The 24,998-nt window shown below is 44.4% G+C and overlaps 1 protein-coding gene across 1 annotated transcript in view; it reads right to left on the bottom strand.

The window, feature by feature from the left end:
* LOC141171993 (protein NLRC3-like) overlaps positions 1-24,998 on the bottom strand; it is a 38,488-nt gene extending 13,490 nt beyond the window's left edge. The window contains exons 1-6 of the mRNA XM_073655749.1: positions 24,859-24,998; positions 23,442-23,766; positions 21,568-21,654; positions 17,833-17,874; positions 17,295-17,336; positions 11,510-13,298 (exon numbers count right to left, since the gene is read on the bottom strand). Coding sequence (XP_073511850.1) covers positions 11,510-13,298; positions 17,295-17,336; positions 17,833-17,874; positions 21,568-21,654; positions 23,442-23,766 — 2,285 coding nt within the window. The 5' untranslated portion in view covers positions 24,859-24,998. The remainder of the gene's footprint in view (positions 1-11,509; positions 13,299-17,294; positions 17,337-17,832; positions 17,875-21,567; positions 21,655-23,441; positions 23,767-24,858) is intronic.

The following is a 24,998-nucleotide window of genomic DNA, read 5'->3' as shown; positions in this document are numbered from 1 at the left end:
CCCACATAGTCCTCCATACAGTATAATGGGTACCACCTAGTACTCCATACAGTATAATGGCCCCACATAGTCCTCCATACAGTATAATGGGCCCCACATAGTCGTCCATACAGAATAATGGGTCCCACTTAGTCCTCCATACAGTATAAAGACCCCACATAGTCCTCCATACAGTAGAATGGCCCCACATTGTCCTCCACACAGTATAATGGCCCCACATAGTCCTCCATACAGTATAATGGGCCCCACATAGTCCTCCATACTGTATAATGGGCCCCACATAGTCCTCCATACAGTATAATGGGCTCAACATAGTCCTCCATACAGTGTAATGGGCCCTACATAGTCCTCCATACAGTATAATGGGCCCCATACAGTCCTCCATACAGAATAATGGTCCCCACATAGTCCTCCATACAGTATAATGGGCCCCACATAGTCTTCCATACAATATAATGAGCCCCACATAGTCCTCCATACAGTTCAATGGGCCCCACATAGTCCTCCATACAGTATAATGGGCCACACATAGTCCTCCATACAGTATAACAGGCCCCACATAGTCCTCCATACAGTATAATGACTCCACATAGTCCTCCATACAGTATACCACATAGTGCTTCATACAGTATAATAGACACCACATAGTACTCCATACAGTATAATGGGCCCCACATTGTCCTCCATACAGTATAATGGGCCCCCATAGTCCTCCATACAGTATAATGGGCCCACATAGTCCTCTATTCAGTATAATGGGCCCCACACAGTGCTTCATACAGTATAATAGACCCCACATAGTCCTCCATACAGAATAATGGAAACCACTTAGTCCTCCATACAGTATAATGGCCCCACATAGTCCTCCATACAGTATAATGGGCCCCATATAGTGCTCCATACAGTATAATGGGCCCCCCAAAGTCCTCAATACTGTAGAATGGGCCCCACATAGTGCTTCAGACAGTATAATAGAACCCACATAGTGCTCCATACAGTATAAAGGGTACCACCTAGTTCTCCATACAGTATAATGGCCCCACATAGTCCTCCATACAGTATAATGGTCCCAACATAGTCCTCCATACAGAATAATGGGTCCCACGTAGTCCTCCATACAGTATAATGACCCCACATAGTCCTCCATACAGTATAATGGCCCCACATAGTCCTCCATACAGTATAATGGCCCCACATTGTCCTCCATAGAGTATAATGGCCCCACATAGTCCTACATAGAGTATAATGGCCCCATATAGTCCTCCATACAGTATAATGGGCCCCTCATAGTCCTCCATACAGTATAATGGGCCCCACATAGTCCTCCATACAGTATAATGGGCCCCACATAGTCGTCCATACAGTATTATGGGCCCCACATAGTCCTCCATACAGTATAATGGCCCCACATTGTCCTCCATAGAGTATAATGGCCCCACATAGTCCTCCATAGAGTATAATGGCCCCACATAGTCCTCCATACAGTATAATGGGACCCACATAGTCCTCCATACAGTATAATGGGCCCCACATAGTCGTCCATACATTATAATGGGCACCACATAGTCCTCCATAGAGTATAATGGCCCCACATTGTCCTCCATAGAGTATAATGGCCCCACATAGTCCTACATAGAGTATAATGGCCCCATATAGTCCTCCATACAGTATAATGGGCCCCTCATAGTCCTCCATACAGTATAATGGGCCCCACATAGTCCTCCATACAGTATAATGGGCCCCACATAGTCGTCCATACAGTATTATGGGCCCCACATAGTCCTCCATACAGTATAATGGCCCCACATTGTCCTCCATAGAGTATAATGGCCCCACATAGTCCTCCATAGAGTATAATGGCCCCACATAGTCCTCCATAGAGTATAATGGCCCCCACATAGTCCTCCATACAGTATAATGGGCCCCACATAGTCGTCCATACATTATAATGGGCCCCACATAGTCCTCCATACAGTATAATGGCCCCACAATGTCCTCCATAGAGTATAGTGGCCCCACATAGTCCTCCATAGAGTATAATGGCCCCACATAGTCCTACATAGAGTATAATGGCCCCACATAGTCCTACATACAGTATAATGGGACCCACATAGTCCTCCGTACAGTGTAATGGGACCCACATAGTCCTCCATACTGTATAATGGGCCCCACATAGTCCTCCATACAGTATAATGGGCTCAACATAGTCCCCCATACAGTGTAATGGGCCCCACATAGTCCTCCATACAGTATAATGGGCCCCATACAGTCCTCCATACAGAATAATGGTCCCCACATAGTCCTCCATACAGTATAATGGGCCCCACATAGTCTTCCATACAATATAATGAGCCCCACATAGTCCTCCATACAGTTCAATGGGCCCCACATAGTCCTCCATACAGTATAATGGGCCACACATAGTCCTCCATACAGTATAACAGGCCCCACATAGTCCTCCATACAGTATAATGACTCCACATAGTCCTCCATACAGTATACCACATAGTTCTTCATACAGTATAATAGACACCACATAGTACTCCATACAGTATAATGGGCCCCACATTGTCCTCCATACAGTATAATGGGCCCCCATAGTCCTCCATACAGTATAATGGGCCCACATAGTCCTCTATTCAGTATAATGGGCCCCACACAGTGCTTCATACAGTATAATAGACCCCACATAGTCCTCCATACAGAATAATGGAAACCACTTAGTCCTCCATACAGTATAATGGCCCCACATAGTCCTCCCTAGAGTATAATGGCCCCACATAGTCCTCCATACAGTATAATGGGCCCCATATAGTGCTCCATACAGTATAATGGGCCCCCCAAAGTCCTCAATACTGTAGAATGGGCCCCACATAGTGCTTCAGACAGTATAATAGAACCCACATAGTCCTCCATACAGTATAAAGGGTACCACCTAGTTCTCCATACAGTATAATGGCCCCACATAGTCCTCCATACAGTATAATGGTCCCAACATAGTCCTCCATACAGAATAATGGGTCCCACGTAGTCCTCCATACAGTATAATGACCCCACATAGTCCTCCATACAGTATAATGGCCCCACATAGTCCTCCATACAGTATAATGACCCCACATTGTCCTCCATAGAGTATAATGGCCCCACATAGTCCTACATAGAGTATAATGGCCCCATATAGTCCTCCATACAGTATAATGGGCCCCTCATAGTCCTCCATACAGTATAGTGGGCCCCACATAGTCCTCCATACAGTATAATGGGCCCCACATAGTCGTCCATACAGTATTATGGGCCCCACATAGTCCTCCATACAGTATAATGGCCCCACATTGTCCTCCATAGAGTATAATGGCCCCACATAGTCCTCCATAGAGTATAATGGCCCCACATAGTCCTCCATACAGTATAATGGGACCCACATAGTCCTCCATACAGTATAATGGGCCCCACATAGTCGTCCATACATTATAATGGGCACCACATAGTCCTCCATACAGTATAATGGCCCCACATTGTCCTCCATAGAGTATAATGGCCCCACATAGTCCTACATAGAGTATAATGGCCCCATATAGTCCTCCATACAGTATAATGGGCCACTCATAGTCCTCCATACAGTATAATGGGCCCCACATAGTCCTCCATACAGTATAATGGGCCCCACATAGTCGTCCATACAGTATTATGGGCCCCACATAGTCCTCCATACAGTATAATGGCCCCACATTGTCCTCCATAGAGTATAATGGCCCCACATAGTCCTCCATAGAGTATAATGGCCCCACATAGTCCTCCATAGAGTATAATGGCCCCCACATAGTCCTCCATACAGTATAATGGGCCCCACATAGTCGTCCATACATTATAATGGGCCCCACATAGTCCTCCATACAGTATAATGGCCCCACAATGTCCTCCATAGAGTATAGTGGCCCCACATAGTCCTCCATAGAGTATAATGGCCCCACATAGTCCTACATAGAGTATAATGGCCCCACATAGTCCTACATACAGTATAATGGGACCCACATAGTCCTCCGTACAGTGTAATGGGACCCACATAGTCCTCCATACAGTATAATGGGCCCCCAATAGTCCTCCATATAGTATAATGGGCCCCACATTGTCGTCCATACAGTATTATGGGCCCCGCATAGTCCTCCATACAGTATAATGGGCACCACATAGTCCTACATACAGTATAATGGGTACCACCTAGTTCTCCATACAGTATAATGGCCCCACATAGTCCTCCATACAGTATAATGGGCCCCACATAGTCGTCCATACAGAATAATGGGTCCCACTTAGTCCTCCATACAGTATAAAGACCCCACATAGTCCTCCATACAGTTGAATGGCCCCACATTGTCCTCCACACAGTATAATGGCCCCACATAGTCCTCCATACAGTATAATGGGCCCCACATAGTCCTCCATACTGTATAATGGGCCCCACATAGTCCTCCATACTGTATAATGGGCTCAACATAGTCCTCCATACAGTGTAATGGGCCCCACATAGTCCTCCATACAGTGTAATGGGCCCCATACAGTCCTCCATACAGAATAATGGTCCCCACATAGTCCTCCATACAGTATAATGGGCCCCACATAGTCTTCCATACAATATAATGAGCCCCACATAGTCCTCCATACAGTTCAATGGGCCCCACATAGTCCTCCATACAGTATAATGGGCCACACATAGTCCTCCATACAGTATAACAGGCCCCACATAGTCCTCCATACAGTATAATGACCCCACATAGTCCTCCATACAGTATACCACATAGTGCTTCATACAGTATAATAGACACCACATAGTACTCCATACAGTATAATGGGCCCCACATTGTCCTCCATAAAGTATAATGGGCCCCCATAGTCCTCCATACAGTATAATGGGCCCACATAGTCCTCTATTCAGTATAATGGGCCCCACACAGTGCTTCATACAGTATAATAGACCCCACATAGTCCTCCATACAGAAAAATGGAAACCACTTAGTCCTCCATACAGTATAATGGGCCCCACCTAGTCCTCCATACAGTATAATGGGCCCCACATAGTCCTCCATACAATATAATGGGCCCCACATAGTCCTCCAAACAGTATAATGGCCCCACATAGTCCACCATACAGTATAATAGGCCCCACATAGTCCTCCATACAGTATAATGGGCCCCACGTAGTCCTCCATACAGTATAATGGGCCCCACATAGTCGTCCATACAGTATTATGGGCCCCACATAGTCCTCCATACAGTATAATGGGCACCACATAGTCCTCCATACAGTATAATGGCCCCACATTGTCCTCCATAGAGTATAATGGCCCCACATAGTCCTCCCTAGAGTATAATGGCCCCACATAGTCCTCAATACAGTATAATGGGCCCCTCATAGTCCTCCATACAGTATAATGGGCCCCATATAGTGCTCCATACAGTATAATGGGCCCCCCATAGTCCTCAATACCGTAGAATGGGCCCCACATAGTGCTTCAGACAGTATAATAGAACCCACATAGTCCTCCATACAGTATAAAGGGTACCACCTAGTTCTCCATACAGTATAATGGCCCCACATAGTCCTCCATACAGTATAATGGGCCCCACATAGTCCTCCATACAGAATAATGGGTCCCACGTAGTCCTCCATACAGTGTAATGACCCCACATAGTCCTCCATACAGTATAATGGCCCCACATTGTCCTCCATACAGTATAATGGCCCCACATTGTCCTCCATACAGTATAATGGGCCCCACATAGTCCTCCATACTGTATAATGGGCCCCACATAGTCCTCCGTACAGTATAATGGGCTCAACATAGTCCTCCATACAGTATAATGGGCCCCACATAGTCCTCCATACAGTATAATGGGCCCCACATAGTCCTCCATACAGAATAATGGGTCCCACGTAGTTCTTCATACAGTATAATGGCCCCACATAGTCATCCATGCAGTATAATGGGACCCACATAGTCCTCCATACAGTATAATGGCCCCACCTAGTCCTCCGTACAGTATAATTGCCCCACATAATCCTCCATACTGTATAATTTCCCCACATAGTCCTCCATACAGTATAATGGGCCCCTCATAGTCCTCCATATAGTATAATGGGCTCAACATAGTCCTCCATACAGTATAATGGACCCCACATATTCCTCCATACAATATATTGGCCCCACATATCCCTCAATACAGTATAATGGGCACCACATAGTCCTCCATACAGTATAATGGCCCCACATAATCTTCCATACAGAATAATGGCCCCAAATAGTCCTTCATACAGTAAAATGGCCACACATAGTCCTCCATACAGAATAATGGCCCCACATAGCCCTTCATATAGTATAATGGGCCCCACATAGTCCTCCATACAGTATAATGGGCCCCACATAGTCCTCCATAGAGTATAATGGGCCCCACATAGTCCTCCATACAGTATAATGGCCCCACATAGTCCACCATATAGAATAATGGGCCCACATCGTCCTCCATATAGTATAATGGCCCCACATAGTCCTCCATACATTATAATGGCCCCACATAGTCCTCCATACAGAATAATGGGCCCACAAAGTCCTCCATACAGTATAATGGACCCCACATAGTCCTCCATACAGAATAATGGGCCCACATAGTCCTCCATACAGTACAATTGGCCCCACATAGTCCTCCATGCAGTATAATGGGCCCCACATAGTCTTCCATGCAGTATAATGGGCCCCACATAGTCCTCCATACAGTATAATGGGCCCCACATAGTTCTCTATGCAGTATAATGGGTACCCCATAATCCTCCATATGGTATAATGGCCCCACATATTCCTCCATACAGAGTAATGGATATCACATAGTCTTGTAGATAGGGGCAGTATTATAGTAGTTATATTCTAGTACATAGGAGGCAGTATTATAGAAGTTATATTCGTGTATATAGGGGGCAATAGTATAGTAGTTATATTCTTGTTCATAGGGGCAGTATTATAGTAGTTATATTCTAGTACATAGGGGGCATTATTATAGTAGTTATATTCTTGTATATAGCGGCAGTATTATAGTAGTTATATCCTTGTACATAGGGGCAGTATTATAGTATTTATATTCTTGTACATAGGAGCAGTATTATAGTAGTTACATTCTCGTTCATAGGAGCAGTATTATAGTAGTTATATTCTAGTACATAGGAGCAGTATAATGGTAGTTATATTCTTGTACATAGGGAGCAGTATTATAGTAGTTATATTCTTGTACGTAGGAGCAGTATTATAGTAGTTATATTCTTGTACGTAGGGGGCAGTATTATAGTAGTTATATTCTTGTACATAGCGGCAGTATTATAGTAGTTATATCCTTGTACATAGGGGCAGTATTATAGTATTTATATTCTTGTACATAGGAGCAGTATTATAGTAGTTACATTCTCGTTCATAGGAGCAGTATTATAGTAGTTATATTCTAGTACATAGGAGCAGTATAATGGTAGTTATATTCTTGTACATAGGGAGCAGTATTATAGTAGTTATATTCTTGTACGTAGGGGGCAGTATTATAGTAGTTATATTCTTGTACATAGCGGCAGTATTATAGTAGTTATATCCTTGTACATAGGGGCAGTATTATAGTATTTATATTCTTGTACATAGGAGCAGTATTATAGTAGTTACATTCTCGTTCATAGGAGCAGTATTATAGTAGTTATATTCTAGTACATAGGAGCAGTATAATGGTAGTTATATTCTTGTACATAGGGAGCAGTATTATAGTAGTTATATTCTTGTACGTAGGAGCAGTATTATAGTAGTTATATTCTTGTACGTAGGGGGCAGTATTATAGTAGTTATATTCTTGTACATAGGGAGCAGTATTATAGTAGTTATATTCTTGTGTATAGGGGCAGTATTATAGTAGTTATATTCTTGTGTATAGGGGCAGTATTATAGTAGTTATATTCTTGTACATAGGGGGCAGTATTATAGTAGTTATATTCTTGTACATAGGGAGCAGTATTATAGTAGTTATATTCTTGTACGTAGGAGCAGTATTATAGTAGTTATATTCTTTTACGTAGGGGGCAGTATTATAGTAGTTATATTCTTGTACATAGGGAGCAGTATTATAGTAGTTATATTCTTGTGTATAGGGGCAGTATTATAGTAGTTATATTCTTGTGTATAGGGGCAGTATTATAGTAGTTATATTCTTGTACATAGGGGGCAGTATTATAGTAGTTATATTCTTGTACATAGGGAGCAGTATTATAGTAGTTATATTCTTGTATATAGGAGCAGTATTATAGTAGTTATATTCTTGTACGTAGCGGCAGTATTATAGTAGTTATATTCTTGTACATAGGGGCAGTATTATAGTAGTTATATTCTTGTACATAGGAGTAGTATTATCTATGTATATAATTGTCTTATCCCGTCTGTCTGTCTGTCTTTCTGTCTGTCTGTCCTGGAAATCCTGGGTCGCTGATTGGTCCGGCCGCTGCCAATCAGCGACGCGGCATTTCAGAAAAACATGGCGGCCATTAGCGGCTCTTGTGTGGCACGGAGGTCAGCGGCGATGCAGCCGGGAGATGCAGCCGGCTGCTCGCAGCATAAGTCCCCCGACTGCAGGCGCCGCTGACCTACATGCGGCTATCGTCAGAAGATCAGCGGCTACGGCCGCTTGTCTCCCGAGGACAAGTGTGACTCCCCTCCCCTCCTTTCCCCTCCTCTACCCTCCTCTCCCCTCCCCTCTCCTCCCGTCCCTCTCCCCGCTCGATCAGGACCCCGGCACCCGGCTTCATACTTACCCCTCCTCTCCCCTCCCCTCCCCTCCTCTCCCCTCCCTCTCCTCCCGTCCCTCCCCCCGCTCGATCAGGACCCCGGCACCCGGCGTCATACTTACCCCTCCCCGTGCCTGCACAGCAGCTCCTGTGTCTTCCGCTGCAGCTCTGTGTCATCTCAGGTCAGAGGACTCGGTGACGTCTTTACACCGCGCTCTCTCCTGACCGGTCACAGCGCACAGGGTGAAGATGCCGGCTACGCTGCAGTCCAGAGAAGCAGTGAGGTGAGTATTGGATTTTTTTTTTGTATGGGGCCATAGGGGACCTGCATGGGGCACTATGGGGGGATGGGACATCTTGCATGGGGTATTATATAGGGGGGATGTCACAGCCTGCATGGGGCATTATATGGGGGGAGAGGTGACATCCTGCATGGGCCATTATATGGGGGGAGAGGTGACATCCTACATGGGGCATTATATGGGGGAGAGGTGACATCCTGCATGGGGTATTATATAGGGGGGATGTGACATCCTGCATGGGGCACTATAGTGGGATGTGACTTCCTGCATGGGGCATTATATAGGGGGGATGTGACATCCTACATTGGGTATTATATACAGGGGATGTGACATCATGCATTGGGTATTATATGCATGGGGTATTATATACGGGGGATGTGACTTCCTGCATGGGGCATTATAAAGGAGGGTCAGGAGACATATGCTAGAATACCCGATGCGTTAGAATCGGGCCACCATCTAGTAGTAGTTATGTTCTTGTACATAGGAGCAGTATGATAGTAGTTATATTCTTATACATAGGAGCAGTACTATAGTAGTTATATTCTTGTACATAGGGACAGTATTATAGTAGTTATATTCTTGTACGTAAGAGCAGTATTATAGTAGTTATATTCTTGTACATAGGGGCAGTATTATAGTAGTTACCGTATATTCTTGTACATAGGAGCAGTATTATAGTAGTTATATTCTTGTACATAGGAGCAGTATCATAGTAGTTATATTCTTGTACATAGGGGGCAGTATTATAGTAGTTATATTCTTGTACATAGGGGCAGTATTATAGTAGTTTTATTCTTGTACATAGGGGCAGTATTATAGTAGTTATATTCTTGTACATAGGGAGCAGTATTATAGTAGTTATATTCTTGTACATAGGGGGCAGTATTATAGTAGTTATATTCTTGTACATAGGGGCAGTATTATAGTAGTTATATTCTTGTACATAGGAGCAGTATTATAGTAGTTATATTCTTGTACATAGGGGGCAGTATTATAGTAGTTATATTCTTGTACATAGGGGCAGTATTATAGTAGTTATATTCTTGTACATAGGGGCAGTATTATAGTAGTTATATTCTTGTATATAGGGGCAATATTATAGTAGTTATTTTCCCAAATACCTATGTTTAACTCTTGCCAATTTTAATTTTCAGATTGGAATTTCTCTTTCAAAGACTCTCAGTTCATTAAATTTAGATAAGAAAATTATTAAGACTTTGATGAATTTTGTCCAGACATTTATTGTTGGGATCATATTTTTCTTTGTTATTGAGTCTGGATATTGATAACATTCGCCCGTACCGTGATTTCTGATCACTCCCAGACTTTCTAACTCTTTCCCCACTTATAAATATTTCTGTCTCCAATCTGAAGAAATTAGGATCTGATTCTTTGAATGTTTTAATCTAGAACTCATATATGCTGTATATGTTGTAGGATGTCTCCTGCTAGTCCTAGACTGGAGATAGGACCCCTTTTTTTATAATGCCGCTATACAGCTGCACTATCCTTTTCTGTGGTTTGTCTTCCCCATAGCCTTATCCTGACTTTGTGTCCTGGTTTAGGACAATTATGACTTTTTTGTTATATCTATTAGTCATAACCTTCTCACAATACAGTAACTGTGGAAGTGACCTACTGCGAAGATGATTGTGTGACATTGTAGTGTGCACAAAGGGTGTTTCTAGGTGTAGAAAACTAATTTAATATGCACTTGTCAGAAACTTTATTTGACTATATAAAGTTCACTGACCTAATAATATTCCAGGACAAAACTGCTGTACAAATGCATTTAATCTGGGTTACCAGGTTGCAAAACACCTTGCCAGGCCTCAACGCCAGCTCTTCATGGCATGTTGTAGTCCCCTCTTTGTTGGGGGTGCACCATAATTCCTCCACAAAGAAGAAGACTACAGGGGGCAATCATGTTAGCCTGTGTCAAATTGGTAAAGATCGTGAGATTTTATCTAAACCAATCTGTAGACAGCACTATTTGGAGCAGGTCATCATTACACGGTAGGGTTGAGGTTGGCTGTGTGTACTGCCTCTCGAAAAAAAATTTTGGTTCTACACAAGGCATCTCATGTTGTCAACCAGAGCTTTGCTCAGTACTGACGAGGTGCAAGAACTGCAAAATGGTGCTGCCTCTGGTTTGGCTGATCACCCAAGTCATGTAACCCATGATTGTTGGAAATTGACCATGCAACCACCAAAAGAACCACTAGAGAAACAGCCAAATGGAGAACCAGTACCTTCTAAGAACCAATACACCTTCTTGAAACGCTCCGCACAGGTCAATGCGTGTCTTGACTTGAGACCAATTTTTTACCCTATTACTGATACTTTTTGGTAGTGTAGCATTTTGCCATCAATATAGTAAAAATGTAATATTTTCTTCCATACTCACTATAAGGTTTGGCATCGATGGAGAAGAGGTTGCAGACGTCGTAGTCCTTGAATGCCAATGTTTGTGTAGCCGAGGTTCATAGTCTTTAGCTTACAAGTAGAGTGTTGTAGGACGTAGCTTAGAGTAGCACAGTCTGCAGGGTTCAGTATAACCTTGAAGAGGTCAACCTCATCAATTTCAGGGGCCACCACTTTCACCACAGCTTCTTGCCTTAGTTCTCTCAAACAGTGGAGAAGGTTGAGGAGTCGCTGGTTCACTTCATATGTAATTTTTCTTTTAAACCAATTGCTTAGAGGATCCAAGATGTCAGAGGTGAAACTGTCCACTAAGCCACGTAGTTTACCCTCTATCCTAAACGAGATAAGGCCCATGACGAATCGAGAGAACATTTGTAGATTCTCACATTGCTTTGCAGTCATGAGTTCCGTAGTGGTGGCTAGGAGCTCACTTTGAACTGGGTCTTCAGGAAATATTCCAAAACACCAGAGATTGAGGCATTGTAGTAACTCCTCTGCAGAAGAACTTATAGAAACCACACAGTAGAGAGCTGCAAAAAATTCTTGAATGGTCATATGGAAGAAGGCAAACATCTCCTTGGTACTTTGTCCTTCAACGTTGACAAAGATTCGATGAATGAAGCTGTCTGGTAATAGAGTAGGGTCAAACCCAAATGTTCGTAGGTCATCAGAAGTGAATAAGGTTTTGCTTTTTAGTAATGAAATATAAGCTAATTTGCCAAGTTGATAAAGACTGTCCTTCATTTTGGATAGCACAGCTTGACTGCAGAGGACGATGGGTTCGTTATCCGCTTTTGGAGGATCATCTCTGAGATGTATAATGGTACACAGATAACTTCTGTAGACCTCAGTCATTGTCTCCGGTGGCTTCTCAAGGCATGACTTTTCCACCTTGTCCTGGAAAAAGGGCCCTAAAGCCATACAGATGATAAAACAGTACAGTGGGATGAAGGATAAACCTGACAGACTATCATTCTTCATAATATAGTTCAACACTTCTTCAGAGAGGGTCTTTTCTCGGAAGAATCTAAAACAGAAATCTTTGACTTGTTTTTCTTCAAATCCAAGGATGACCACTTTACGGTCAAAAGTATCTAGAGGAAGGGATGGTCGGGGTCTGCTGGTCACCACGATATATGCACCATGCAATAATGACCCATTCAAAAGACTGTAGACCAAATCCTTGATGGGTGCTGGATCCTTGCAGCTCTGCACCTTGTTTCCTTGACTTATAGAGTGTTTAAATTCATCCAAACCGTCTAGAAGAACCAACAATCTCTGCGGATTGCTGCATAGGGGCTCCACTATATTTTGCAGGTGGGCATGCATCTGTTTTATGAGGTCAACGAGGCTAATGGGGTCTTCCAACAGGTTTATTTCTCGGAAAGCAAAATTAATAGCACATTTGACATTGTTGAAGGCCTTCCCGATGGCCCACTCATGCATAATTCTTTGCATAGCATAGGTCTTCCCAATTCCAGCTATTCCGGTCATTAACACGACATTTGGTCCTTGAGCGGTTGGTTCTAATGGGGAGAAGATGTCGATGAGATTGATTTTCTGGTGCTTGTTGTGCTCATACATGCGTGCTTTTCGATTGGCCAGGACCAGATACTCGTGCTGGCCCTGTAGACTGGATGGATCTTCATCTGTTACGAAAAGTTCAGTGTATCGGATTTCGAACATCTCACACCAGCAATGAGAAGTCTCCAATTTTCCTTGAATCTTAACATTTTGTTTCAGTTGAGACTGCATGTGATCTTTCAAAGCATCTAAAAAAAAAGAATAGTTCAGTCTTAAAAAGTTTGTCCAAGACTAGGAAAACATGGTTAGTTTCTCAAAAAACAACGTCACACCTTCACCTGTCCATGGGTTATATCTGGTATTGCAGCTCAGCTGCCGTGTCCATAAATGGAGTAAATGTGCTTGGACTGTTAGACTCTGGAAGTCTGGTGACTTTAACCAGAGCTACCTTTCCCCACCAGTCAGTCCCTTCCAAAACTGTGGGCGTTCGGTGCATCCATGGGGACGCCAAGGACTACCCCGTGGCCACAGTGACAGTGGGAACAGACTGTGGTGCCCAGTCCCACGAGGTCGGGGTGGTTAAGGACCTGATACATCCCGTCATACTGGACCCTGATTTTTCTTTGTCTTGGGACTTGTGGGGAAAGGGAACCGGACTAAGTAGCGTGAGCAAAAGCAAGGTCCCTGGTGAAGAACCCCCGACGAAGTCTCAAGTGGATGAGTTCCCACTGTGCATCCTTGCCAACGATGAAGGCGAGACGGTGACCGAGGAGGCCGACCTCCCTGATTTAGATGTGTCCGGAGAGAACTTTGGGACTGCTCAAGTTCGGGACCTGACCTTAAAGGTGGCATTTGACCAGATTACTATATGTAATGGGGTTGCCCAAGAGCTCGGGGCCAACACCGTGTTCCTCCACTTTGCATTTCGAGGGGAGTTGGTATATCGGGTGGCCAAACTAAGGGGCGGTGGAACAGCTGCTAGTCCCGGAGCCATACAGACAGAGGGTGCTAGATATGGCCAATTCACATGTTCTGCTAGGGGGACACCTAGGGGTTGAGAAAACTCAGGAGAGGATATTAAGAAGGTTTTATTGGCCAGGATGTTACCGAGAAATTCTGAACTATTGTAGGTCCTGTCACACCTGCCAAATAACTGCTCCCTCCTCCCACTTCCTCTCACTTCCGTAGTCCGCTAGTTCCACTACCAGTGATAGAGGTCCCCTTTTAGAGGATTGCTATGGACCTAGTAGGGCCCTTAGTCAAATAAGCCCTATGGACTATGTGACCCGGTATCCAGAAGTGGTACCGCTAAGGAACTCTTCGAGCAAATACATAGCCAGGGAACTAGGTCATATATTTGCCAGGACCGGGCTACCGAAGGAAATCCTAACGGATCAAGGGATCCCATTCATGAGCAAGGTAATGAAGGACCTGCAAGGTCCTCCAGATTACCCAGCTGTGAACATCTGTTTACCATCCACAGACAGACGGCTTAGTAGAGCACTTTAAAAAAACCTGAAAGCGATGCTCAAGAAAGTCGTAGAGAAGGATGGACGTGACTGGGACTACCTGCTGCCATTCCTGCTCTTCTTGGTAAGGAAGGTTCCGCAAGCCTCTACTGGCTTTTCTCCACTTGAGCTCCTGCATGGATGACATCTGCGAGGGCTCCTGGACATCGCTAAGGAGACCTGGGAAGCTGAGGTTACGCCACACCGGAGCGTCATTGAACATGTCACCCAGATGCAGGAAAGAATAGCGAGAGTGATGCCAATCGTGAAAGCGCAACTCCTCCAGGCGCAGAAAGCCCTGGCAAGGGTCGGCGAAGATGAGGCAGTTCCAGCCCGGAGACTGTGTTTTGGTGCTAATCAAGTGCTAAGAAGTTCCGGGCCAAATGGCAAGGTCCGTGCAAGGTGGTGGAGAAAGTCAGCGAGGTTAATTATAAAATCCACCAGCCTGGCAGAAGAAAGCCGCACCAAATATACCATGTGAACTTACTCAAGCCGTGGTGGGACCGGGAAGCGATGGAAACCCCTTCCCTGGGAGCCGCTCCCGAAGGCAAGGTGGAGGAGGTCAATATAGCAGTAACTATATTGCCGGCCCAGAAGCAACAGTGTCGAGAACTCCTGCAGCAGAATCGGGAGCTGTTCTCAGAGTTGCCGGGGCATACTCAGGTGGCAGAGCATGACGTGCTAACAGAGCCACATGTAAGAGTGAATCTGAAGCCGTACCGGATTCCGGAAGCACGCTGGGAGGTGATCTCGGTCGAGGTGAATAGGATGTTAGACCTCGGGGTGATAGAGGAGTCAAAGAGTGGGTGGCTGAGCCCAATTGTCCTCGTACCAAAACCCAACGGAGAGTGGAGGTTTTGTAATGACTACCGCCAGCTGAATGAGGTATCCAATTGTGACACATACCCGATGCCCCGCGTCGACAAATTCATCGAGAGGCTTGGACCGGCGAAGTACATCACTACTCTGGACCTGACGAAGGTCTACTGGCAGATCCCCATGTCCCAGACGGCCAAGGAGAAGACGGCTTTCTCGACACCTGATGGGTGCTTTCAATACACTCGGATGCCGTTTGGACTACAGGGGTCGCCAGCCACCTTCCAGAGGGCTATGGATCGGATCCTAGCCCCACATAAGATGTATGCCGCAGCCTACCTTGACGACATTGTAGTCTTTAGCCCAGACTGGGCTAGTCACCTAACTAAACTACAGACCGTTCTGGATGCTCTAAGTAAATCGGGATTTACCATAAATCCGAGAAAATGTGCCGTCGGAAAAGAGGAGGCCAAGTACTTGGGCTATGTCATCAGAAGAGGCGAAATAAAGCCGCAAGTAAATAAAGTGGAGCCAATCCGGACCTGACCGCAACCGCTATCCAAGACGCAAGTAAGAGCATTCCTGGGAATGGTGGGATATTACTGGCGGTTTGTCCCGAATTTTGCCATGATGGCCGCGCCGCTGACGGGTCTTCTAAAAGGCGCCAGATCAAACATGGTGAAGTGGACGGAGGAAACAGAGACCGCGTTCCAACAGATGAAGCTAGCACTGTGTAAGCAGCCGGTCCTGGTCTCACCAGACTTTAAGAAAGAGTTTGGTCCAGACAGATGCTTCAGAGGTTGGTCTAGGCGCCGTACTCTCTCAAGAGATAAATGGGGAAGAGCATCCCATTCTCTATCTGAGCTAAACTTTTGTCATGCGAGAAGAACTACGCAATAGTAGAGAAAGAGGGTCTAGCCATAGAGTGGGCCATAGATATTCTTAGATATTACCTACTAGGCCAGAAATTTAAGTTGGTGTCCAACCATGACCCGTTAAGATGGTTGAGGGAAAAGAGGGGTAAAAATGCCAGGGTAACTAGATGGTTCCTAGGTCTTCAGGACTTTATAACTTCCAGGTGGAGCATAGGCCCGAGAAGTTACACGGGAATGCTGAAGCCCTCTCTAGGATTCCCTGTCTGGTATCGGAAGGTGCCCAAACCCCCGGCTTTGGGCAGATGGGGGGATATGTGACAGAGTCGGGGAAGTATGTGTCACTCAGGATGTTCTCCTGAAACCTACTGAATTCCTGCCGGCATGTTATATGTTGGGGGTTTAAGTCTCTTAAAAGTGTGTGGTTTTATGGGAATGGCAAAGAGGGTGGGAGGCCATTCCCCTACCTCCCCTCAGGGTGTGGCTGAGCAGGGTTAAATGCTCAGTCAGCTTTGTTTCTCTGGAGTGTGTGGTCTGGAGAGGGAAGTCTCTAGGCTGTGTTTGTGTGAAACCAGAGAGCAACACCCTGGAGGACTGATGTTGTTGAAGACTTCACTGTGCTACCTGCAGCGGGCAGAGCCTCGCTTACTATTGGACTCTGTCATACCTTATCTTTTTGTTTTTCCCATTAACCCCGAGAGGGTCTGTTTATTTTTATGGGACACTGCTGGAGTTTATGCCACAGAATAAACCAGCAGGAAGTTAACCCGAACCGTGTGTCCTGTGTCTGCCTCTGGAGAGCCGAGCAAGTCGCTTTACCACAGGCTACAGACTACAAACAAAGACGTGTAGCCTGATCCTGCAGTCCCTTGTTTCTCACATCCCTCAGATTCCTTGATAACCCCTTGTATCTTCTAATGAAGTCATGGTCTACCAATTATCAAATATCCATTTAACTTGTTTTTCCGAACGAATAAAAATTCTATATTCTGTGAAAAGAAATTTTAGGATTTTCTGGTTAGGCAATCTCAGCTTGGAGGTAACTTACCTTCCAACTGTTGATATTTACTTGGTGCACCGGATGGTTCTCCTACAGGAAAAAAAAAGATATATTTATGGGATACCACCTAAATAACATCTATGATCAGATGTCAAGACTTGAACTAACCCAAAAAATTAGATTTTAGTCAATGGACACCAATGAGACTAGGGGTCTAATGTCTATAGGGACCTCTAGACCCTCCACCGATATCTGGTGGGAACATGGAATGGGTTGGCTTGATTCCAGCATACTTGACAACTCTATGGAACCACTCTTGGAACTCCGTAATTTGGGAAGTTTTTTGGTGCACCATCCACTTGGGGAAACGGGATGTGAGGTGTAGCGAGGGCGCAGAATAGGCATGGTAGAGGCATGGTATGTAAAAGGGAGCGTTATCATGTAAAGTGTAAATTTTACGTGTCTACTCCGTTGAGATTCACGGCACCAGAAATATTCAGAAGTTGCGAATCAACAAAATTGTATATTATTTCTATCTATTCAGTTCAATTTACTCAACCTGTGGGACAAAGGTAACTATATATACCTTCTAACTTTGGACGTTCAGCAGGAGCATTGGATGGTTGGCCTAGAGAAAAGTAGAATAACATAAGATCACCTAAAGAACATCCGTGATCGAAAAGTCATAACCAGACCTGTGTGTCTATTAGATTTTAGAAATCTTCCAAACCCTCACCCATGGTGGAAACATGGATTGGATCGTTTTTTACATGTCCCACCCTTTAGTTTTTCCCGTATCACCACTTTCAGAATGCGGTAATGTCGGGGGAGATTACATTGCACCTACTGAGATGAATTCAATTGCTGACCATGGCTCGTGAAGGGAAAATGCTCTTTGATGTCCTTATGCCTCTTTAAAGTGGTTTTCCCAATATTATAAGTAGATTAAATTGCAAAGTGCTTGTAAAAACAAGCAACTTTGCAATTGACCTTTTATTAAAAATCCTCCCAATTCTCAAGAAAGGAGGGAATTTTAACTTTAGTGTTTACCGCTCGTTGCCTATATTACAGGTTACCAGAAGTCTCCTAGTAAAGGAGTGCAGCATTTACAAGCTATTTTCTGTGCAGCTTACAAGCACTTTCTTGAAGCTGGATGATTCACTGGTTCTGTCCCATTTCAGTCACCCTGCACTCCTCCGATGCAAAAGAGGCAAAGCCACCTCTATGTGCAGCATAGGAAGGTGGGCTGGTGGCACAGTCATGTCATCGCTGGCCTGAACTGTCAATAATTAAAATCCCATCACCCGTCTGTAAGTTGGAAGCCAGAAGATTAGGGTGTAGTGCCCAGTGTGTGCTGTGAGGATTCTCCAGTGCCACCGCTGGGAGCTGGCGGGCGTGTGACCGCAAGTATTCGATTTGCATACATGAAGTCACATGCCAACTAGACGTGACTCACTTGTATTGAGTGAGGCCGGACATGTCTAGTCTGAATGTGGCCAGGAGTATGCAAATCACATACTTGCCGCAACATGATCACCTGGCACCGGAGAATCCTGACAACGCAGACTTGTACCCCAAGGCCGGACCACCCCTTTGTTACTATTTCCTTTTCACACGATGATGGACTCATCAGGTGCTCAGAAAACTGTACTGTAATCATACACCTGTGCCCATCACGTGGCTACGAAATTTCACACCGAAGTTTCCTAATTAATGACAGCAAACAGAGCTTTTGACTGAACGGAAACAGAAGGTAGATTGTAAAATCATGCAAGTTTTGATTATTTGTCGTGCAAGTCTTGGCTCTTGTCGCATTCATGAAGTTCTTTTTTTATTACCCAGCAGTTATTTACTTGCAGAAAAATTCCTGAACTGCTAACCCAAACCTAGATAACACATCTGCAATAAAGAGGAGCTACGTGAGCCGAATGAGGAAACACAGGGCGAAAGACGGGCGGCTCCGAAATACTCCTATTGTAACTTGTGAACTTTCACACTTCTACATTCGAAGATATTTTTGGCGTATCACCAGTAATAGAAGCTACTCTGGCCCAGATCAAATAGAAAATCTATATAAAATTATTGACGCTGGCTGCAGAACAAATAGCTATGAGCTGGGCCTTGTAGTTCTGTAATGGCGGGAAAGTCAAGGATAACTTATCGGAATGTGGGCACGGTGATGGGTACAAAGTTTGCACCAACGAATGCTACGCGATGCCGTAAATCACGGCCCCCAATGGCAACAAAAACACAGACTGGAGTGAATAAAAACTTTTATTTTTAATATATTTTCATATAAACAGTGCCATAATAGTAATAATACATGATCAGTTATATACCATGATGACTTTGGAAGTTTTAGCATTTGTTAGAAAATATGAATTATTGTTATATTCTTTATTATTAAAACAAAGCCAATTTCTATACAGTATATTACCGTCTAGAAGAAACAATTTGACACCTATCCACAAAGACCAACCATTGGGGCCCCTCATTGACTGGGAGATTTGTGTCCCCTATTTCAGTTGAGCGGCAGTCAAAATTTGACCTCCGCTCCATTCATTTTTTTTTATGCCAGTGAGGACCAGTAGCCCAGCATTTGTGTAATACTTTGTTTCTCCTGCGGAGGTGCTGCAAATAAAACTAACCCCCCCCTCCCAACCACAGATTACTTTAGTACAGATTAGCCAGTTTACTGTTGAGTGACCCTTCTAAGTAAAAAAGGGATTATCCATAGAAGGACAACCCTTTTAAACTTATATTTCTGGGGATTTTGCTGGTCCGTTGTAGATTGTCAGCTCTGTGGACCAGTTCTATACTGGTAATGTGTGTAATTCCCTAACATTTCCAGTTTTTTTAGTATTTTTTTGCAGTGCGGAGGGGGTCACTTTCTAGGCTTCTTGGGTCAGCTCGTCCTTGTTGATTTCGCTGGTGCCAATCCTGTTAATTACAAGCACCAGCAGTCAGTAGTCTACACCAATTACAACAATCAAAACCACATAATTTTAGGGAAGAAAATGGCACAAATGTTCGACATACATTTTTCGTCCGTGCACGCAATAAAAAAAAACTGACAGTCATGTAAAAAAATGTGACGTCCTAAGGTGTAGATTGTAACGTATGTGCCATTTTCTAGAATCGGTAGCATTCTAATAAATGTATCTTTACATTAAAGGGGATGTCTAAATAAGCAAACAGATTTGATACATTCTGAGTTAATAGAGTTGGGGTCAGGATCCCCAGTTCTTGGCCAAAAGAGTGTATCTCGCTCTGGAGGACCTGTCACGTACTGAACTATACTGATTGATTTGCATGAGCACTGTGTAATACCTAATTCTGTCTGTGGGGGCACTGCAGAGAAAATGAACACTTATTACTGCCAGGATTACCATCAGGTTACAGCTGATCTACCGGGGTCCCTGCGTGGAGACACATTGCGATCAGCCTTTGGTCCAGTGACTCATGCAACAAGTCAGGTCCAAAGATTAGATTGCATACATATAAAGGGGGTCTCTATTTGTATTAAATAATAAATAAAAAGTATATATATATTTTTATTTATATATGTATCAGTCTTTCCAACGTTTCAAGTTATGAATATTTGTAATGTACTCCAATACCTTATTTTGTGTCCTTTTCTCTTAAACGCCATGATGGAGGGTCTGTTGCTGCTGCCTTGTTCATGCACTTAGAGAGTAGCTGTTTTGAACTGCAGGTCCAGCAAATATCCAGTGTGAACTTCTGTGCTTCCCCCTTATGCTTAGACAGGGAGAGAGTTTGTAGGTAGCATTGGGAAGAAGAGTAGAGCAGCTCACAGAGGAGTACAGATATCTGATAGACCTGCGGTTCAAAACAGCTGCTCTAAGTACATGGACAAGGCAGCTAAAACAGCACTTTCAACAATTGGTTTGAGAGAAGAGGAAGCAAGATAAGATAATGGGGTGCATTACAAAAATTCAAGATGGATCAATGATTAAAAAAAAAAAAGTTTAGTTACTTTTTAAGTATTTTAAAATAAAATCGGCTTGCTTAAAAGTTGGTAAAGTTTTATCCAGCCTCGACAATCCTCCTTAGGCTAAAAAGTTTAAAATCTGGACTGATACATTTTACCTGCACTGATACATTGCAACAAACTATCAGGGCAGTAGAGAGATTTGTGCTGCTCAGGTGCTTGTTGAGACTGGACACCATAGTATCAAACCCTTGTGACAAGCATTAGGTCTGTATGTTTTTTTTTGCAGACTACTAGAAATAGTAGTTAGTTCGGTGTGTATCTAAGCCTTGTGTATCTATCTGTAAGTCATCAGTGCGCGGTACTGACCTTCTTTCTCCAGGTTGTATTTCTTTCCACGTTTGAATCCACCTTTTATTCTTGACCAGGTCGACTTTTTCATCGGTTTCTCCAGATCTGTAATTACAAGAGTTGAAATCAGGAACTTAAAGGGGTTGTCCAACACCATTATATTAATGATCCCTCCTTAGATGAGGGAGCGACACTCGGTAGTCCATCGGATCAACGTTCACGATCTCTGGCGACCAACGGATGTCAACCACAACCTCTGCCCCCTATAAATTATACCCCTGTGCACAATACTTTTATAATGTCCTCCCGTTTCTCCAGGAACTGTTTCAATCACTTAGATCTCCTACAGAATTGCCCCAAAAGTAGACCTCTGTAGTCACTAAGAAATTAAATTCAGGTGAAGATACCCTTTATTTTATCTTCGCTGCTCCCCGAGTTTTGTTTAGGTTTTTTTTAATCTGCCATACTATTCCAGAGATATTGGCCTTTTTATTTGATGCCAATATTTGTTTTTTTCAAAGAAGGTGTTGCTCAAGAGGCTCCTCTGGGGCGTGTCTTCAGTTCCTTGGGAGGGGGGGGTTTGTCTTCAGGCTCCTCTGGGGAGTGTCTTCAGCTCCTCTGGGGTGTGTCTTCAGGTTCCTCTGTGCGTGTCTTCAGCTCCTCTGGGGTGTGTCTTCAGGCTCCTCTAGACGTGTCTTCAGGCTCATCTGGGCATGTCTTCAACTCCTCTGGGGAGTGTCTTCAGCTCCTCTGGGGTGTGTCTTCAGTTCCTCTGTGCGTGTCTTCAATTCCTCTGGGGTGTGTCTTCAGGCTCCTCTGGACGTGTCTTCTGCTCCTCTGGGGTGTGTCTTCAGGCTCCTCTGGACGTGTCTTCTGTTCCTCTGGGGTGTGTCTTCAGGCTCATCTGGGCGTGTCTTCAGGCTCATCTGGGCATGTCTTCAGGCTCATCTGGGCATGTCTTCAGGCTCATCTGGGCATGTCTTCAGCTCCTCTGTGCGTGTCTTCAGCTCCTCTGGGGTGTGTCTTCAGGATCCCCTGGATGTGTCTTCTGCTCCTCTGGGGTGTGTCATCAGGCTCCTCTGGATGTGTCTTCAGCTCCTCTGGACATGTCTTCAGGCTCATCTGGGCATGTCTTCAGCTCCTCTGTGCCTGTCTTCAGCTCCTCTGGGGTGTGTCTTCAGGTTCCTCTGTGCGTGTCTTCAGCTCCTCTGGGGTGTGTCTTCAGGCTCCTCTGGACGTGTCTTCTGCTCCTCTGGGATGTGTCTTCAGGCTCCTCTGGACGTGTCTTCAGGCTCCTCTGGGCATGTCTTCAGCTCCTGTGGGGTGTGTCTTTAGGCTTCTCTGGGGCATGTCTTCAGCTCCTCTGGGCATGTCTTCAGGCTCCTCTGGGGTGTGTCTTCAGCTCCTCTGGCCATGTCTTCAGGCTCCTCTGGGGTGTGTCTTCAGGCTTCTCTGAGACGTGTCTTCAGGCTCCTCTGGGGCATGTCTTCCGGCTCCTCTGCATAATTACCCTGTGAACCCCTCCTCCTTAGTCAAGACCATAAAGTCAGCACTGGCTAAAGAGGCCCATATCTCAAAACTTATGTCGGATTTAAAAAAACGAACAAAACTGAAATTCTCAGGAATAAATATGCGCAAAAACTGGCCACTTTTGACCTGGTAATGTGTCCTCCTTAAAGTGAACATATGAATACAAGAAACTCCCTTTAGTATCATGGAGCAAGAAGATATGATCTGATGTTACAGACTATAAAACATGGCCGGTGGAATTCTTCTAATCAGGGGTTCATAGAGAAGAAGGGCATGCCGCTAATGTAATGTTTCTCTTCTATAATCGTGTCCTTTTTTTGAAGTAAAGGATGACTACGCCATTTTATGGGATGTAAGCTTACCAATGGCGCCAGACGGCTGCTTGTAGTAGACGGGGAACGTGTTTCTCAGCCAGGTGTGGAGCTCAGGACTGTAATGTTCTTGGACCTGCTGGAGAACATGGATGAACGTCCGGCAGCTGTTCTCATTCTTCAGCATGATTTCCAGCATGGAGATGACCTGGTTGCTTTCTGGTCTCTTCTCAAGAAGGTTAAAATAAGTCTGCTGCGATATGGCACCGGCATCGTGAAGCCACCGTAGCAGTAAGGCAGGGTTCTTCTCCAACCACTTCGCCAGGGATGGTCTACAAGACTGGACTTCAGGGAGACATTCAGTCTTCCCCGACATCTAGGATTACGAGAGAAGAAGAAGACTCAATATTAGCTGGGCCAATTTGGAAGTTGATTTGGCCCTTACTCCACTCTGGCCCTTATCAACGGGCGTCCTACAAATATGGCGGACGTACCCTTTAATTGACACTGTCATTTCTCATGGCCATGGGTCATCTGATCAGCTGCCATGGCGGCTAAGGGAGGCCTTCCTAAAACCTCCATATCTACCATTTCAGATCCCCTAAGAAAGCCAATTTGATGTTGGGCTTCATAGGAGATCATCAAGTTCACAATATGCTGCAATGTTACATTAGCAGGTTCAAGTTTCCTAAAGGGACCAATTAAAATGTAAAAAAAAACATTTTTTTTTGGTCCACACCATAATATAAAAAAGCACTTAAAAAATAGTTTTTTAAGCACCCGTATAAGTCAGAAAGGGTTAAACATGTTCTCTGCGGTTGTACAATAAAGTTTATTGACGAGAGCGTAGGCTTTGTTTTGCACACAAGGCCTCGGTTATCAAAACGGTTCTCACTGCCCATAGCAACCAATCAAAGATCAGCTTTCATTTCTGAAACTGCTCTGGAAAAATGAAAGCCGATCTCTGATTGGTTGCTATGGGCTACAAAGCCAATTTCACTGTCGTGGATTAAAAATATGCCTCCCTGTCCTAGGCCATCAATTTTTTTTCTACTAAAAATTCAATAAACTTTATTTATACAACTCTGTTTTATTTATCTATAAATGTCAAATTTAATAATGGTCAGTGTGGGCATGCTGGGAATTGTAGTGTCACAAATATATGTTGTTTCTCCATTCCTCAGCATTTCCACGTTTTATATTTGCAACCTATCCTAACCTAGTCCGGGTCACACAGCTGAGGGTTTGCTGCAATGTGTCAGCGTTACAAAGCGTTAAAAAGCCGAAGAAGAGAGTTTTAGATTGTTTTGCTCACTGCGCCGCCACTCCAGATGTTTTAAAACTACAACTCCCAGCATACCCTGACAGGAGGGCATGCTGTGAGTTATAGTTCGACTGCAGCCGGAGGTCCACAGGCCTCATGTAATATCTCGTTATTGAAAAGACCCCAAAAAGTGATGAGACGTACCGTGTCCGGGCACGAGCGGTCCGAGCTGCGTCTCTTCCCCCGTCGTCAGTATCATACCATAATATTAATAAGGCCTTTACCGATTAATCATTAACCCTTCAGAGATAAACCTCAGGGCTGCACCCACTCCGACTTTAACC

Source organism: Phyllobates terribilis, unplaced genomic scaffold, assembly GCF_046119375.1.
Source record: "Phyllobates terribilis strain yellow unplaced genomic scaffold, ASM4611937v1 Scaffold_12__6_contigs__length_324123572, whole genome shotgun sequence".
Classification (NCBI taxonomy): domain Eukaryota; kingdom Metazoa; phylum Chordata; class Amphibia; order Anura; family Dendrobatidae; genus Phyllobates; species Phyllobates terribilis.
Note: the sequence above shows the minus strand (reverse complement) of the source record. Positions and strands in the feature narration are given on the sequence as shown.